Below are 18,332 nucleotides of genomic sequence, written 5' to 3'. Positions count from 1 at the left end.
CACAACCCGCGCCCGGGCCACGCGGAATCCTCCATCCATCCAAGCTCGCGGCTGCGCTGCGTCTTGACGCGCGGGAAGGAGCCCCCTGTGCCCGAGCCCGGGAGCGCGCCTCCCCGCTCGCCAGCGCCCCCTCCGGCCCGGCCGGCGACGCCTCCGAGACCACTCTCCTCCCCCTCCCTGCCGCCGCCGCCCCCGCTCCGCCCTCCTCTCGTTGCCGCGGCCGAAGGACTTCTCCATCTCAGCTGCGCTCCCTTCACTGACCCGGCGGCTGCGGCGCGGTGTTGCTGGGTGGCGACTGCGCGCTTCTTCTTCTTTTTCACGGGCAACTGTCGGACCGCGACGCCCAGCACCCAGCTGGAGGGGCTTGGGGTGGGGGCTTCGGATCGCTCCCCGCTGGGCGCGATCCAGAGCCAGCGCTGGATCCCTCGCAACTCTTCTAAGGACGCTTCTTGGAGCGCCTGTTGATCCACGGTTGCTGCTTTGTCTGTTTGGCGCAACCGGTTGCGCCGGAAAAGTTGGGACCGACGCCGTCCTCGGATCTCTCGGCGCTTCTTCTCTGGGCGCAGCTGAGCCGGCGACCCCCAGCCCAGCCACTTCCCCAAACCCGCAGGCCTCCCGGCTCCGGAATCCTCCGCCACTGCGCCCCCCCCACCCCATCCTCGCCTTCTTGACGGCCCCTCGGCTTGACGAAACGGGCTGGAGGGAAGGGGGCGGCTGTTGCTTCTGCTGCTGCCGCCGCCGCCGCTGCGAGGGGAGCGGCTTCTCCCCGCCGGCGACGGTCCCCGCCGGCAGCGCTGAAGCGCGGATGTCGCCCTCCGCCTCTTCCCCCTTGCGGATCGCCCGGCGTCCTCCCCAGCCTTCCTCGGCGGCTCGGCGGCTGAAGGCGGCGGCGGCGCTGGAAGACGACTAAAGGGGATGTTGGGCAGCTGTTGGCCCCGGCCCTCCGTGTCCCCCACCCAGGAGATGTTTCTGATGCTGGCCTTTTGCTTGGCGACGCGGCGGACCCTGGCAGCCCCCAGCCCCACCGCCGAGGAGCTGACGCGGGGAGTTGTAAGTGGAGCCCTGGGGGTCGTTTCTCTCTCTTATTTTATATTTCGGGGGTGGGGGGCTTTGTCTTCTGAGCGAAGGGACCTCTCCAGGGGATGGAGGGGGGGTGCCAAGAGGCGAGCAACCGTTTCATCCCAATCCAGAAGGTCGGTGCCAGGACCCCCGCCGCCCCCAGCAAACCCCTTCCCTTCTTGGCAAGGGAGTCTAGGGACCCGCGCTGAGCTTGGCGAGGGTCCTTCCAGACCAAAATAGAGGATGCTTATACGGGTCTCCTTCCCCCTTGGAGGAGAGATCGCTTCCATTCCTTCGGTGGCTTCCAAACGGTCAACAGATCAAGGGGAGAATTCTCTCCCCTTCTGACAGTGGGGAGGGGGGGACGGGTGGATCTCCTCCAGGAGTCGGGGGAGAAAGAGAGAGAGAGAAGAGGAAGCTGGTTGGCATAGCTGAGCTTGGCAGCAGGTTGGCAGAGCCGGGGGTGGGGGGAGAAAAGGGCGAGAAACAAGTCGCCTTGCGGTTTCTGCATATCAGCCCCGGAGGCATCTCTTTAGCCTCGAGATCAGGTCTAGGTGTGAATCGCTTCCACGCGCTTCCTCTCTCCCCCTTCCGACTCTCGTGTTTCGGGGGGGGGGGTACGTCTTAGTCAAGAAGTCTCCCTAGAGGTGGGGCTCTCGCCTCACAGTCGCAGGAGGTTGTGAGTTCGCGCTTAGGTAGAGGCAGAGGTAGTGGGGGGGCGTCTCTTGCTTGGGAAGGGGGTTGGGCTAGATGACCTCCGGGGTCCCTTCCAACTCTGTTAATCTGTGAAAGTTGAAGGCCACTTATTCCCCCACACCCCGGGAGGGTTCCGATTTCTCCGGGACTTGAAGGAAGCCCTGTTGAACGTCAGGATAGACTAACACCCCTGCAGTGCACTTGACTAGGTGGCTCAGTGGCTAAGACACTGAACTTGTCAGTTCGGCGGTTCGAATCCCTAGGGCGTGAGCAGCGGGTTGGACTAGATGTCCTCCAAGATCCCTTCCAACGCTGTTACTGTTTGTTTACACCCGGCAGTGTCTCTAGGGCTGGAGAGAGTTGCTGTGGAGCTGCTATGCTACCCTCGCCTCTCCCACTTGTCCTTCCTTTACTCCACGGAAACCTCAACTTTTCTCAGCATTGCTATGCGTTCTCGGCGTCCCGGGTGGGAAGGAGGTGAAATCTTCATCTTAATGTTACCCTGCGATTGATACTAAAGGCTTTTCATCACTTGGGCGCTCTCTTGCGCGCACAGAAGGAAATGGTGGCTTTATTTTTTTAAACTCTCTTCCCGGCTATCTGTAGAGATCGTTCCGTTTCTTGCCTCCGCGTCCCACCTCCCCCGTCTCGCCCCTGTCGTGGTGGTACCAAAACAACCGCAACCTTTTTTTAAAAAAAATTCCCCCCGTGGAGAAGCGAAGACATTCTCTGCGTGGCAGGGGAAAGATGCGCCTCCCCAATTTTAGCTTGAACAAAATGGCTCAGCCAGAAAAAAACGACGACGCCTGGCAGGTCCTGACTCCCGAACCAACCGTGCTTATTCCCGACCCATTTCCAACCGTTCGTAGTGGGAATCGCTTTCTCTTGATTTTGGGGGTGGGTGGGTGGGTGGATAACAAATGGCATTTTGTGCAGACCCCCCCGTGTGCCACACGTCTCCCCTCTCCTGCGGGAGCTGCATGGATTGCCGGCTTGCTTCTGGGTGCAGTTCAACTTGCTGGTTGTCCCCTTTAAAGCCCACTGTGGCTGGGGACCAGGTGATCTGAAGGATTGTCTCTTGCCGATCACACCTACCCGACCCACCAAGGCAGGGAGCCAGGAAATGTCTGTCCCTCCATCCCCGAGGGAGAAACACCTGGTGGGACCCAGAAGAAGGGCCTTCTCCGTGGTGGCCCCCACTCTCTGGAATTTCATCTCCCCCCCCCCCAGATTAGAACTCTGACACTCTTCCGGAAGGCGCTGAAGACCTGGTTCTGCCAGTGGGCTTGGGGAACACCGAGCAGGATGGAGCCCATTCAATGGCTCATGTGATGTGCTGTCGCTGGGGAGGGAAGTGTGGGTAGGAGTGATTTTATTCTATGAATTTATCTGATCCTTTGATTGGTTTTATTGCTTTTTTAACATGGTTTTAAATTATGTAAGCTGCCTTGAGTCACCATGGGCGAATAGGCGGTGATATAAATTTAATAGATAAATAAATAGATTTGGGGACGGGGCTGTCCTTTCCGCTGCTGGTTGAAAAACGGTGCTCGGTCTTTGAAAGAGACAAGACAAGATCTATTCTCTGGATGGGGGAGTGATCAACTATGGTGTTTGCTCGTGCTGGGATGTGTATGGGTGAAATTGTTGCTCCAGAGGTAGTAGACAGAGGTGGCTGAGGGTCAAAAAAACCTTGCAGGGGAAGGCTGATCTTTTAAGTAGCTCTTGAGACTCATGTTGCATGGACTCTACAATAGGTCCATCTTACCTCCATGTTACTTAGATGAGGCCCCAGATGAGGAAAAGGCAGCTCTATCCCCCAGTAGACCATTGCTGCTCTAGTAGGGATGCCTAAGGAAAAGGTAACGGTTCCCCACACACATATATGCTGATGTTCCGGACTCTAGGGGGCGGTGCTCATCTCTGTTTCAAAGCCGAAGAGCCAGTGCTGTCCGAAGATGTCTCCATGGCCATGTGGCCGGCATGACTCAACGCTGAAGGGGCATGGAATGCTGTTACCTTTCCACCAAAGGTGGTCCCTATTTTTCTATTTGCTTTTTTTACGTGTTTTCAAACTGCTAGGTTGGCAGAAGCTGGGACAAGTAACGGGAGCTCACTCCATTATGCGGTGCTGGAGATTCGAACTGCAAATCGCTGACCTTTCTGATCGACAAGCTCAGCGTCTTAGCCATTGAGCCACCGCATCCCATAGGGATGCCTAGGGAGCTTCAATGACGTGTGCAAAATTGAGATAGGGTTAGGGTTAGGGTCCCAGATTCTGCTGGGTTTGAGAACACGATAGTCTGAAGCTATAACTAAGGATGATGGTAAAGGTTGCCCAAGTGATTGGGCTAATGGAAATGGTCATAACTTCCTCTTGAAGGGCACATTTCAATTCCCAAATAAAACCATGTTCTAGTGGAAATGGTCCCGACTCTAGGAATGCGGTGGCTCAGTGGCTAAGACGCTGAGCTTGTCGATCAGAACGGTCGGCAGTTCAGCGGTTCGAATCCCTAGTGCCACATAATGGAGTGAGCTCCCATTACTGGTCCCGGCTTCTGCCAACCTAGCTGTTCCGAAAACACATAAAAATACAAGTAGAAAAATATGAGCCACATTTGGTGGGAAGGTAACAGCATTCTGTGCGCCTTCAGCATTGAGTCATGCCGGCCACATGACCAGGGAGACGTCTTCAGACAGCGCTGGCTCTTTGGCTTTGAAACAGAGATGAGCACCGCCCCCTAGAGCCAGGAACGACTAGCACATATGTGCGAGGGGTACCTTTACCTCTACCTAGAGGAAAGAAACCATATTCAGTGAGTTTGCTCATGGAGTACCCAACATCTTGAGATAGCTAGGTTGAGAATGTCTTCTGCTAGTTCGTGAACTGGAATACGTGGAGGCACGGAATAGAGGTGGGCCTCCAGAGGCTCCTAGCATTCTTCATTGTTGACCATCTTGTCTACTAGAGGTTGTTGTTCCAGCAACATCTGGATTTCTCCAATCTTGGAGCAGATAGCACAAGCTAAGTAAATTGAGTTCATTTTTTAAATCCTTCCAATCCTTGGGAGAACCCATATTGAATGGGGATTATTCCACAGTTCCACTTAATTTAATACGGGTTGGTAGCGTTCCCTAAGGAAAGACTACTCTTAGTATTCCCCGGAGGTGTACTTTTAACTGGAGAAGAATCCACATTGCTATCATTAAGTGATTCTGTTCTAGTGCCGTGCATTTAGTTTGCCTCCTCCTCCTCCTCCTCCTCCTCCTCCTCCTCCTCCTCCTCCTCCTCCTCCTCCTCCTCCTCCTCCTCCTCCTCCTCCTGATGTAGACGCAGAAAACTGCTAGTTTGATGCAAACCCAGATGGCTTCTCTTGCCTGTTATTACTCTGAATTATTACTCTTACTATCTCTCCTCCTCCTCCTCCTCCTCCTCCTTCTGAGTCCAAATTTATTCCTGGTGGCACGGGGTGTTTGAGGTGATTTCGGGTGCAGATGTGGGGCATACTGAAAAGCGATCGGCTGTACGTTGCTTCTTTTTTAAAAAATAAATAAACAATTGAGGCTCGTTCGTAAAAAATAAATAAACAATTGAGGCTCATTCGTAATCTCCAGCGTGTTGCTGGAGATATTCATGGCTAGGTTGAGGGCAAAGAGCTGGTGATAATATCCAAGAATAAACTGTCATTGGCGCTACTGAAAACGCTGTCTTACCTTCATTCATTTTGGTATTGCCTCGATGCCTGCTTGATTCTTGAAGGTTTGGGAGGTCTGTGGATCCTTGGTGCTCTCTGAGCTTGGTGGTTTTCTTGCAGACGTTTCATGACCCAACTAGGGAACATCATCAGTGCTAGAAGGGAGAGGAGGAGGAAGAGGAGGAGGAGGAGGAGGAGGAGGAGGAGGAGGAGGAGGGAGGAGGAGGAGGAGGAGGAGGAGGAGGAGGAACAACTGTGGGGTTTTTGACATTTCATGATGAGGTAACATCTTCAGTGTTACTAGCTGGGTCATGAAACGTGTGCAAGAAAACCAACAAGCTCAGAGAGCACCAAGGACCCCACATTGCTCCTCCTCCTTCTCTCCTCCCCTCCTCCTCCAGTCTAGAAATCCCACTCTCTTCCAACACTGATGGTATTACCTAGTTGGGTCTTAAAACACCTGCAAGAAAAACCCGAAGCTCAGAGAGCACCCAGGACCCCTCCTCATTGCAACCCGGGACTACAAATATCCTCCTTTATTTGGGAGGTGAATTTGCTGATAGGATCGAGCCAACCGATGAGCAGATAAGTCAGATAAGGTTTTTTCCCAGAGTCCATCCCTCCGTTGTAGTTTTGAAGGCCTTGTAATGGAGTCAGTTGGGTTGTAGTTTTGATCCAATCCAATCCTCCCCTCCACCTTGCTTCATAAGCTTCTTGTTCCTTTCAACTGTGCCTTTTTTCTCGATAAGAGTTTTGGAAGGTGTTTGCCACCATTCCTGGAGCTTGAGAGAGAAGGATTGGGCCAAAGTCACCCAACGAGCTTTGCGGTTAAGGCAAGGGCTAGAACTCACCATCTCCTGGCTTCTGGTCCAGCCCCTTTCATCGCAGCACCAATCCAGTGCCTTGTTTTGATGCCACCAAGTCAGTTCTGAAGCCTTAGGACTAGGTGACCAAGTTTAGGCAGCGTTTTTGGAAGTGGTTTTCCCTTGTCTCTTTCTTCCTGGGGAGAAAGGGAATTTTAAGATTACATCTCTGGGAAGCCTTCAAAACTGGGTCAGCTGAGTTTGGAGGGTTAACTGTCCCTTCTCCAGGAATCAACTGGATTAACCTATCACACTAATCCTATTAGTTTGTCTGTTCTTCTGTCCGTCTATCCATCCATCCATCCATTCATCTATCTATATATCTAAATATCTATCATCTATCTATCATCATCCATTTCTCTGTCTGTCTGTCTGTCTGTCTGTCTGTCTATCATAATCTATCTATCAATCATCTATCTTCATCATCATTATCAACATCCTATCTAATTCTATCTATCCATCTCTCTATCTCTATCTCTCTATCATCTATCTATCATCTGTCTGTCTGTCTATCTATCTATCTATCTATCTATCTATCTATCTATCTATCTATCTATCTATCTATCTATCATCTACCATCATCTGTCTGTCTGTCTTTCGACTATCTATCTATTTATCTATCTATCTATCTATCTATCTATCTATCTATCTATCTATCTATCTATCTATCTATCATCTATCATCATCTGTCTGTCTGTCTTTCTGCTGTCTGCCTGCCTGCCTGCCTGCCTGCCTATCTATCTATCTATCTATCTATCTATCTATCTATCTATCTATCTATCTATCTATCTATCATCATCTGTCTGTCTTTCTGCTGTCTGTCTGTCTGTCTATCTATCTATCTATCTATCTATCTATCATCATCTGTCTGTCTTTCTGCTGTCTGTCTGTCTGTCTGTCTATCTATCTATCTATCTATCTATCTATCATCTATCATCATCTGTCTGTCTGTCTTTCTGCTGCCTGCCTGCCTGCCTGCCTGCCTATCTATCTATCTATCTATCTATCTATCTATCTATCTATCTATCTATCTATCTATCTATCTATCTATCTATCTGTCATCCATCATTTGTCTGTCTCTCTATTTATCTATCATCTTTTCTATTGATCTATCTATTGGCTGCGCTAACCTATTACATTAACCAACCACCATAATTGGGTTCACAACTTCTATTAAGGTAAGCACCAAGCAGGCCATATGATAGCATTGCCAAAGTACAAGCCAGCATAATTGGTGTCGTACTGAGGCTGACCCCCCCCCAACCCTTAAGAGGGAAGGAAGGAAGGGAAGAATGAAGGAAGGAGAGAGGGGGGGAAGAAAAGGAAGGAAGGAAAGGAAAGAAAAAAGAAAAAGAAAGAAAGAAAAGAAAGAAAGAGAAAGAAAGAAAGAAAGAGAAAGAAAGAAAGGAAAGAAAGAGAAAGAAAGAAAGAAAGAAAGAAAGAAAGAAAGAAAGAAAGAAAGAAAGAAAGAAAGAAAGGCAAAATAGCTGTTGGATGAAAAGCTCCTTTGAAAATGCTACCTTCTAATTAGCGCATGTGGCATTGGGTTCTCTTGGAGTTTGCAAGAGGCTGCTCTCTTGGAGTTTGCAAGAGAGCATTCAGGGAGCTTTTTCCTGCTCTCCTTGCCTTGCTTACGAAGCAGAGCCAGCTTAGTTTCCAGGTACAGTTTGGCTTCCCTCCCTTTTATTTTACCAAAATGTAAAGGTAGCTTTTGCAGCCCCCTAGGGGCCGTTAAAGCCACTTCGGTTGCATCGTATCAAAGCTCTGTGAATTAAAGTGGCAATTCAAGAAGAAGAGGAGCTATAAGTGGGTTTCCAGCTCTCAGACCTAATCAGGGAGGGAGGGAGGGAGGGAGGGAGGGAGGGAGGGAGGAAGGAAGGAAGGAAGGAAGGAAGGAAAAGGAGGGAGGGGAATGAGAAGGGAGGGAGGGAGGAAAAAAAGAAAGAAAAAGAAAGAAGAAGGAGGCAGGGACGGGAAGAGAAGGGAGGGAGGAAAAGAAAGAAGGAATGGGATGGGGAAGGAAGGAGGGAGGGAGGGGAATGAGAAGGAAGGAAGTGGGAAGGGAGGAGAATGGGGTGGGAGGGAAGGAGGAAGGAAGGAGATGAGGAAGGAAGAGAAGAGGGAGGGGAATGAGAAGGAAGGCAGAGACGAAGGGAAGGAAGGAGGGAATGAGATGGGGAAGGAAGGAAGGAGGGAGGGGAATGAGAAGGAAGGGAGAGAGGGAAGGAGGGAGGAGGGAGATGAGGAAGGGAGGAGAGAAGGGAATGAGAAGGAAGGAAGAGAGGAGGAAGGGGAATGAGAAGGAAGGAAGGAAGTGACAAGGGAGGGGAATGGGGAGGGAGGGAGAAAGGAAGGGCATGAGAAAAGTAGGGAGTGAGGGATTGAGGAAAACCTATGGGTGTCTTCTTTCAAATATCTCCTAATTCTTAAAGTATTTTACTGCCTATAGTGGGCATGTTTGCCTGCGTGTTATGAAACTGACTCTCCAAAACTGGAGCAGTACAGAATCTCTCCACCATTTGGGAAATCTGAGTTCTGCAGAATCGGCAAAGGTCATCAATAGATAAGCTCTTGTGGAATGGGATTGGCCGGATGGATGGCCAAAGCGTGCGAGATCAATTTCCTTCTCATTCCCGATCACTGCAGGATTAAGCAGCTCTCAACCCTACCAATAAAATCTTTTGGATGAATTTTTACTTTAAAAAAAAAAGCTTTGTTTTGGTGAAGCTAGGAAGAAGGGATCGTAATTGAGTGAGACGTCCTGGAAAATTATAAAAAGCATCTTGTGATTTGACGGTGGGAAATGGCCGTATAAGGAGCATGTTCTTTCTCCTAACAGAGGCTCCTTGGAAATGTGATCTTGTAAGGCAAATTGGCAACCTCAGGCCCTTGAAATGGATGAACTGGAAAAAGGAAGGACCTCAGCATCCATAATCCCCCCTTAGCATACTGGGGGACCTTGATGGTGGGAATTCTGGGTGTTGCAGTCCATCCTTTTTAAAGTTCATTCATTTCAAGGGCCTCTGGTTGTCGATTAAGGTTGCCTCAAAGTTTAGGAAGTGCTAGTATAAAGAAACTTTGGGATGGTTTTTGCAGTACTCTTATCTCCGCTACCAGTTCGGTAGCAGAGGTGCGCACCACTGCCATACCAGTTCCCCCAAACCAGTGCAAACCAGCAGAATAGCACCTCTGGTTGGATGAGATGACCTACAAGGTCCCTTCCAACTCTGTGAATCTGTAATCTGTAAAATCAACCGCGAGGCTTCGATTGAAGAGGGTGTAAACTAGCCAGTTTGGGGGGGTGGGAAGCTTACAGCATTGCGTTACAGCTGCACAAATTGTCTTGGCGAAAACAAACAACCATGCCTTTCCCATCTGGGGAAACTTGGAAGGAAGAATGGAATGCAAGGCTTAGTTTTGCAAACGTGTGCGTTGCGCACATCTGCAAAACCAAAACATTAGTGGAAGACTAATGTGTTAAAAATGTATTTTGTTTATCCAGAATGAGAGTCAACCGGCATTGCGGTCACAGATTACGGCGTGTCTTTGGTGAAATAACAAAGTAGATGAGTCTTTGAAAAGGTTTGTGTTTGTAATACCGATAATCCTCGACTTATGAGCACAAATGGAGCCCAGAATTTCTGTGGCTAAGCGAGACGTTCCTTTGGTGAGTTTCACCCCATTTTAAGACCGGGCTTCCTGCAGTTGTTAAGTGAATCACTGCAGTTGTTATGTTAGTAACACTGTCATTAAGTGAATCTGGCTTCCCCACTGACTTTGCTCATCAGAAAGGGAATCACGTGACTCCATCGTAAATATGAATCAATGGCCAAGCATCTGAATTTGGATCACGTGACCACAGGGATGCTACAACGGTTGTAAGTGTGGTAAATGGTCATAAGTCGCTTTTTTCAGTGCCGTCATAGTTTTGAACGGTCACCAAACAAACCATTGTAAGTTGAGGACTACTTGTGTTGTTTTTCCTCTTATACACGGCTACAGATATACGGAAGCATTGAGGTACCTTTTTTATTCGGTATTTTGTTCCGTGTCTGGCTTTAGGGCTGTAATAAAACTTGACTTGAAAGGTGGGGAAATAGATCGTTACAATAAAATACGCGCCAAACTGAAAGCAGGGTCTTGGTCAGGGAAAGAATGGGGATCACGTTGAATCATTTTTGAATCTGTCCTCGATCAATTCCTTAATGCAGTTTTGTTTGGAAGAACTGTAGATCCCCCTTCAGATGTTAAGACACTCTCTGTCAATATTTATAACAATTGTAGGTTTCAAACATCGGAAGGAGGTGAGTGTTGTGGCCCATCGGCGGTCAGTGGAGCTGGCAGCAGAGTCGGACAGTGAGGAGGTTGGGGAGGAACAGGGGCCAGTCCTGGGGGTGAGGAAAGCTCAGACAAGGGCTCTGCATCGGAGGCAGAGGGGGAGCTAGACAGCACTGAAGCAGAAGAACAGCTGGAGCCTGTTCCCAGTGTGCGCCTGCGCAGAGCTACCAGAAGACAAGAACAATTAAGAAAGCAGGGTCGACTTAAGAGTAAAGCCACCCCTTGGAGGTGATTGGCCCCTCCCATAGGAAACAAAAGAGGAGTGAATGGGGAGAGGGCTTTTGCAGGAAACAATTCATTCCTTCGGTCGTTTCAAGAGTGGAAAGTTCTGTTTGTGACTATAAGAGACTCTTTGCCAAGTGTTGCCTTGCCCCGTGTTTGGAAACTAGCTACCTGGCATCTCTCCAAGCGAGATAAGGTTCATGTGGATAAACATTCCTCTGAAAGACTGTTTGCTAAGCCTGGCTGACTGTGAATGAAAGGAATACACAGTCGTGTAAATGAAAGAGATTTTGCCGGGACCAAGACTCTGCTTCTTGCTTTTTAAGGACGCCTGGGTCAGAACAATAAGTGACTGCCCATCTCTAGGCGCTTCCTCTCGAAAAAAACCCACCCTTAATTTTCAACCAACCACTTTTAGATTTGATACAAGAACAAGATTAAGAAGGGCATAACTTGTGGTTGTGGGTTGATAACCACAACACAGCGTTGTGTTTGAAGCAGGAGGCCTTCCTGCTTTTTCCTGCCATTGTGGCACTGGATAATATTTTACGCTTAGGTGGAAAAGGTGTTCCTGCAACTTATTTTTTTCCCTTGAGTCTGAAACCCACTTCCTGCCCACTAGGGATTCTGGAATACCCATCTCCTGCCCGCTGGGAATTCTGGGATACTCATCTCCTGCTTGCTAGGAATTCTGCAATGCCCACCTCCTGCTCACTAGGAATTATGGGATACCCATCTCCTGCCCGCTGGGAATTCTGGGATACTCATCTCCTGCTTGCTAGGAATTCTGCAATGCCCACCTCCTGCTCACTAGGAATTCTGGGATACCCATCTCCTGCCTGCTGGGAATTCTGGGATACCCACCTCCTATCTGCTAGGAATTCTGGGATGCCCACCTCTTATCCACTAGGAATTCTTGGATGCCCACCTCCTGCCCACTAGAAATCCTGGGCTCTGTCCTGCACCCAGGCTTCTGCTGTCAGATCTATAAAATATTTCTAAACGCTCTGCAAAATTGGTGTCTTTTCAAATAGATGGAATTTTCAATTCTTGTGTAAATCTGGCTGCCCTCACGGTGTGGTGAGGCACCAGTTCCCACTCCGCCAAAATTATACAGAAACATTGTTTTTTTAAAATAAAAAGAAAGCAGAGGAGAATAATACCTTGAATAATCTAGCCACTACTGAGCTTCTGTTTTCTTTTTCTTTCTTTCTTTCTCTTGCCTTGGGATACTATAGAAATCCCTCCAGCTTCTTTAATAAATAATGCTGTTTGCTATCGTTGAGTATTTCGTCCAACTAAGATCTAACTTAAAATACAGCCTGCAATAGAAGCCTGAGGTTTGCAGCCAAGATTTAATACAAGAGAAATAAATTGAGCCAGGTTTCTTGGCCGGGAATGGGAGACAAGCATTTTCATTTTGAAGGGTCCTTGGTGCTCTCTGAGCTTAGTTGTTTTCTTACAAATTTTTCATTGCCCAAACTAGGCAACATCATCAGGGCTAGGAGGGAGGGAGGTTTGTGGAGAGGAGGAGGAGGAGGGCTGTGCGGTCCTTGGTGCCCTCTGAGCTTGGTTGTTTCCTTGCAGACGTTTCATGGCTGAACTAGATAACATCATCAGTGCTGGAAGAGAGTGGGGTGTGTGGAGAAGAAGAGGAGGAGGAGGAGGGCTGTGGGGTCCTTGGTGCTCTCTGAACTTGGTTGTTTTCTTTCAGATGTTTCATTACCCAACTAGGTAACATCATCAGTGCTAGAAGGGAGTGGGATTTGCAGAGAGGAGGAGGAGGAGGACTGTGGGGTCCTTGGTGCTCTCTGAACATGGTTGCTTTCTTACAGATGTGTCATGGCCCAACTAGGCAACATCATCGGTGCTAGAGGAGAGTAAGGTTGGTGGTGAGGAGGAGAGGGGAGGATTGTGGGGTCCTTTGTGCTTTCAGACATTTCATGGCCCAACTAGATAACATCATCAGTGCTGGAAGGGAGTGGGGTTTGTGCAGAAGAAGAGGAGGAGGAGGACAATGATTATGGAGTCATTGGTGATCTCTGCCTTTGGTTATTTTCTTGCAGACATTACCCAACTAGGTAGCATCATCAGTTCCAGAAGAGAGTGGGGCTTGCTTTAGTATATCAAGGGGGAGCAAATCTTACCCCCCTTCTGGCCCTGATGATGTTACCTAGAGCCGAGGTGGCGCAGTGGGTAGAGTGCAGTACTGCAGGCCACTTCAGCTGACTGCTAGTTCAGCGGTTCAAATCTCACCGGCTCAGGGTTGACTCAGCCTTCCATCCTTCCGAGGTGGGTGAAATGAGGACCCGGATTGTTGTTGGGGGCAATATGATGACTCTGTAAACCGCTTAGAGAGGGCTGAAAGCCCTATGAAGCAGTATATAAGTCTAACTGCTATTGCTATTGCTACCTAGTTTGGGTACTGAAACATCTGCAAAAAAACAACCAAGCTTCTCCATTTGACTTTGCTTGTCAAAAGGTCGCAAAAGGGGAATCACGTAACCCCGGGACGCTGCCTGCAACCGACGTAAGGATGAACCAGTTGCCGTGCCTCTGAATTTTGATCCCGTGAGCATTGAGGGATGCTGCAAAGGTTGTAGCTCTAAAAAATCATCATGATTTTTTTTCCAGTTGTGGCGTCACTTAGAACAGTCCCCAAATAGCAATAGCAGTAGACTTATATACCGCTTCATAGGGCTTTCAGCCCTCTCTAAGCGGTTTACAGAGTCAGCATATCGCCCCCAACAACAATCTGGGTCCTCATTTTACCCACCTCGGAAGGATGGAAGGCTGAGTCAACCCTGAGCCGGTGAGATTTGAACCGCTGAACTGCTGATCTAGCAGTAGCCTGCAGTGCTGCATTTAACCACTGCGCCACCTTGGCTCTGATGAACTGCTGTGAATCAGGACTCCGTGTAGAGAGTCTTCTGGTTGTCCAGGGAGGTTGGACTAGAGCAATGGTCACCAAATGGTGGTCCGTGGACCACTGGTGGTCTGTGAGAAAACTTTGGTGGTCAGCAGAAAAATTATTTGCGTTTTTTATATTGCACTCAATCAGGAGTCCTCAAACTACGGCCCCTGGGATGGATACGTGCAATGAACGCTTGTGTTGCTGCAGTGAGTCTCCCCTTTGGGGTCTCTTTGTGCGAGTCGGAGGGGGGCAGAAATTCAAACTTGGGGTCTGCTTCAGCCTCCTGGTGGGGGGCTTTGGGCGAAGGTGGGAGGGAAAAACCATTGGTGGTGAAGAGCCGGAGGGCCTCATTCCAGTGGGACTGCATCATGGCCTGGAACTGGCTGACCATCTCAGCCCACTGAGCCTCCAGGCGCTGGTATCCAGCCTTGCACTCCTGCAAGTCTTCCCTCTGCTTGGAAAGCCTATGCTGGTAGTCCTCAGTGAGGTGCTTCTGCTGAGCCTCCTTCTCGGAGAGATCCAATTTGAACTGAGCTGTTTTGCCAACTCTTTCTCATGGTAGCTGCTTAGCTCCAGCAACTGCTTCCTGTTGGGGCCCTAAGGAGCCCGGGCGGGCAGGCGAGTAGGAGCTGGGCGGGGAGGGGCAAGTAGAGGCTGGCAAGGCACCCCTCGACGTGAGTGACATCGAGTTGGCCAGCCCACCCAGTCACATGACTACCTAGCCACGCCCACCCAGCCAGTCATTAGGCAGATTGTGTTAGTGGTCCGCAGGATTAAACATTATAAATTTAGTGATCCCTGAAGTCCGAAAGGTTGGGGACCCCTGGAATAAATGACCTCCAAGGTTCCTTCCAATCCCAGGGTTAGAGTTACCTTTTCTTCAGCGGATCTTCTTCCATTGGCACTTCTAAACCTCTCCTGGCAAAACTGCTTGCTTTTCCAAGCCCTTTTCTTATTTCTTTTGCAAAAGTGCCAACTTCCTTCTCAAGATGCCAGCCTCAGCAATCTGTTCTGCTGACTTGTGTGACTGGCTCGACTTTGCCTTCCAGAGTTGGCGAGCGCCAGAGCAGGATTCCATCTTCATCCCTTCTTCTCTGGGACCCATCAGCGAGTCCCCTTGGCCTCAATACGTGGCCTCTGCCAACGCATCTGAGCAGGCTTTGCAAACCTGCAATGGCTCACAGATGGCTGTTTTTTCCAAGTCGGTCTTTGAAGAGTCTACTGTCAGGTGTGAAATCCAGCAGGTTCTGACACGTTCTGGAGAACCGGTAGCAGAAATTTTGAGTAGTTTGGAGAACTGGCAAATGCCACCTCTGGCTGGCCCCAGAGTGGGGAGGGAATGGAGATTTTGCAGTATCCTTCAATCAAGAGTGTGGAGGAAATGGGGATTTTGCAGTATCTTTCCCCTGGACTGGGGAGGGAATGGAAATTTTGCAGTATCCTTCAATCAGGAGTGGGGAGGGAATGGAGATTTTGCAGTATCCTTCCCCCAGGAGTGAGAGGGAATGGGGATTTTGCATTGTCCTTCTCCTGCCATGCCCACCAAGCCACCTCCACAGAACTGGTAGTAAAACAAATTAAATTTCACCACTGTCTACTGTACGTTCAGAGGGTCCTTGTGTTCTCTGCTGGGGCAGGGGGTGGAAGAGGGGATAGTAAAAGACACTTTCTTGTTGGCTGAAAAATATTTTGTTTTTTAGTTTATTTGGGATGTGGTGGCTCAGTGGCTAAGACACTGAACTTGTCGATCAGAAAGATCGGCAGCTTGGCAGTTCGAATCGCTAGCGCCACGTAACGGAGTGAGCTTCTGTTACTTGTCCAAGCTTCTGCAAACCTAGCAGTTCGAAAGCATGTGAAAAATGCAAGTAGAAAAATAGGAACCACCTTTGGTGGGAAGGTAACAGTGTTCTGTGCACCTTCAGTGTTGAGTCATGCCGGCCACATGACCATGGAGACGTTTTCAGACAGCACTGGCTCTTCAGCTTTGAGACGATGACACCGCCCCCCTAGAGTCGGGAACCACTAGCACATATGTGCCAGGTGAACCTTTACCTTTATCCTAGTTTAGTTTACTTGTCATTGCACCTCGTACAACAAATTAAATGCCATCTTCAGTGCACATTATAACTATAAAAATAAAAAGACAAACACACATCCTTCACATTCTGTGCAACTGAATTGAACATATTGCATTAATATTGCACTATACTGTAGAATTCAATATGGTTGCTGCTCTGGGATAGAAGCTGTTTTTCAGCCTATTTGTCCTTGTCTTTATTGCCCTGTACCGGCTGCCAGATGGTAATAGTTCAAAAAAAAAACGGGTGGCCAGGATGAGATGGATCTTTAAGGATGTTTTGAACTTTCTTAAGGCAGCGGGAGCTATAAAGCTCTTCCAAAGAGGGGAGAGGGCAACCCAAGGTCCTCTGGGCAATGACGTTGACCCCCTGGAGCGCTGTCCCATCTGCCCCTGTGCAATTGGCAAACCAGACACAGGCGCAGTGAGTTAAAATACTCTCTATGGTGCAGCAGTAGAAGGTCACCAGCGGTTTTTCATTCAGTTGTTGTTTCCTGAGAAGTCTCAGGTCGTATAATCTCTGCTGGGCCCTTTTGACCAGGGCAGCCACGGGAGTGGCAATGGGACCCAGGCCATTCGGCGGATAGGAGAGACTTCAATGGTCATTTTGGCAGTTGTGTTCTTTGACCCATGGGGACCTCCAGCTAATCAAGACAACGTGGGAAAGAAAAGGAATGCGGTGTGATTCCCCGCCCCACTCCATTCACTTCAAAACGCCTCTTGGGATGATCTCCGAACTCGTTGCCAAACATGTTTCTCATTGCTGTTTTGAGGAAAAAGAGAGAGAACAGGGGGAGGGAAGAGGAGGAAAAATAACAAGCTGTCATTCAAGAAAAAGAGAGCGGTACTTTCCTTTGAAATCTCTGGCTGGATACCCCTGGATTCCTACTGATAAAATACCATTCCGTGCTGAAATCAGCAGGGTAGCCGATCCCACTAGAAACATAAGAGCGAACTAAGGTGGGAACGATGATGGGGAAAAAAGCATTGGAGAGCAAAAAATATATGTTTTTTTCCCTGGTCCACGCATTCTCTCATTCTTTCAAATTGCATTAAAAGCAGGTGTGTTTCAGAGTTCTTTTGGACTCCTATACACACACAAGTGTAAATTAAGGAAAGAAGGGATGAATTATTGATCGTTGACGTGTTTTTTTAAAGAGGATCGGCTGTGGTTTCCAGGTCAAAGAATTGAGTGATTTGGAGATTGTAAGTACAAATAGGGGAAAGGAACAAAGTTCAGCTTCCTTTTTGAGGTTCCTTTCTTTCTCAGCGGATGCAAAAGTTGGCTCTGGGTTCAACACTCAGAGAAGGTCCTCCGGCAAAGCCATTTGAGATGTAGATGGACTTTGTCACCACTAATATTTTGTAGCAGAAAATGCAATTTGGCCCAAAGAGGGGAAGAAATGCTGATATTCCCCAGGAAATGAAATCTTTGATAACAGATTAACAGAGTTGGAAGGGACCTTGGAGGTCATCTAATCCAACGCCCCTGCCCAAGCAGGAGACGCTACATCATTTCTGACAGATGGCAGTCCAGTCTCTTCTTGAAAGCCTCCGGGAATGAAATTCCTACAACTTCCAAAGGCATCTTCTGTTCCATGGGTTGATTGTTCTCATTGTCAAAACATTTCACTTATTTCTAGGTTGAATCTCTCCTTGGTCAGTTTCCATCCATTATTCCTTGTCTGACCTTCAGGTCCTTTAGAAAATAGCTTGACCCCCCTCCTCTCTGTGGCAGCCCCTCAAATATTGGAAGACTGCTATCATGTCTCCCCTGGTCCTTCTCTTCACTAGAGTAGCCAGTTCCAGTTCCAGCAATCGTTCATTTAGCCTCCCGTCCCCTCATCATCCTGGTTACTCTTCTCTGCACTCTTTCTAGAGTCTCAACATCTTTTTTATAGTGTGGTGATCAAAACTGGATGCAGTATATTCTACGTGAGGTTTTACTAAGGCTTTACAGAGGGGCATTAGTAACACCTCTCTTAATCTTGATTGTATCCCTCTGTTAATGCAGTTTAGGATTGCATTGGCTTTTTTGGCTGCTGCCGCACACTGTTGCCTCATATTTAATTTGTTGTCCAGTAAGACTCCAAGATCCCTCTCACAGTCACTGCTATTAAGCCTGGTTTCACCCAGTCTATATGTGTCCTTTTGGTTTTTCTTACCTAAGTGTAGGACTTTACTTTTCCCTACACTGAATTTCATTTTCTTAGATAGGGCCCAGGGTTCAAGTCAGTCAAGATGCATCTGGAGATGCCAACGGTATTAATTATAAGAAGTATATGAAGTAATAAGAAGATAGTAATAAGAAGTTGCCTTCAGAAGTTGTGGGAGCTTCATCACTGGAAGTTTTCAAGAAGAGACTGGACTGCCATCTATCAGAAATGTATAGGGATTCCTGCTTGGGTGGGAGGTTGGACTAGATGACCTCCAAGGTACCTTCCAACTCTCTCATTCTGCTATCGTCA

General features: G+C 48.7%; 1 protein-coding gene across 1 annotated transcript in view; it reads left to right on the top strand.

Moving 5' to 3' along the window:
• The first annotated feature begins 326 nt into the window (after nucleotides 1–326).
• Nucleotides 327–18,332, top strand: part of MMP17 (matrix metallopeptidase 17) — an 87,493-nt gene continuing 69,487 nt past the window's right edge. The window contains exon 1 of the mRNA XM_087705791.1: nucleotides 327–1,050. Within this exon, the coding sequence (XP_087561917.1) occupies nucleotides 916–1,050 (135 nt within the window). The 5' untranslated portion in view covers nucleotides 327–915. The remainder of the gene's footprint in view (nucleotides 1,051–18,332) is intronic.

This window comes from Thamnophis sirtalis, unplaced genomic scaffold, assembly GCF_051295495.1.
Source record: "Thamnophis sirtalis isolate CommonGarterSnake01/CBP01778 unplaced genomic scaffold, rThaSir2_p1.2 scaffold_2, whole genome shotgun sequence".
Taxonomy (NCBI): Eukaryota; Metazoa; Chordata; class Lepidosauria; order Squamata; family Natricidae; genus Thamnophis; species Thamnophis sirtalis.
Note: the sequence above shows the minus strand (reverse complement) of the source record. Positions and strands in the feature narration are given on the sequence as shown.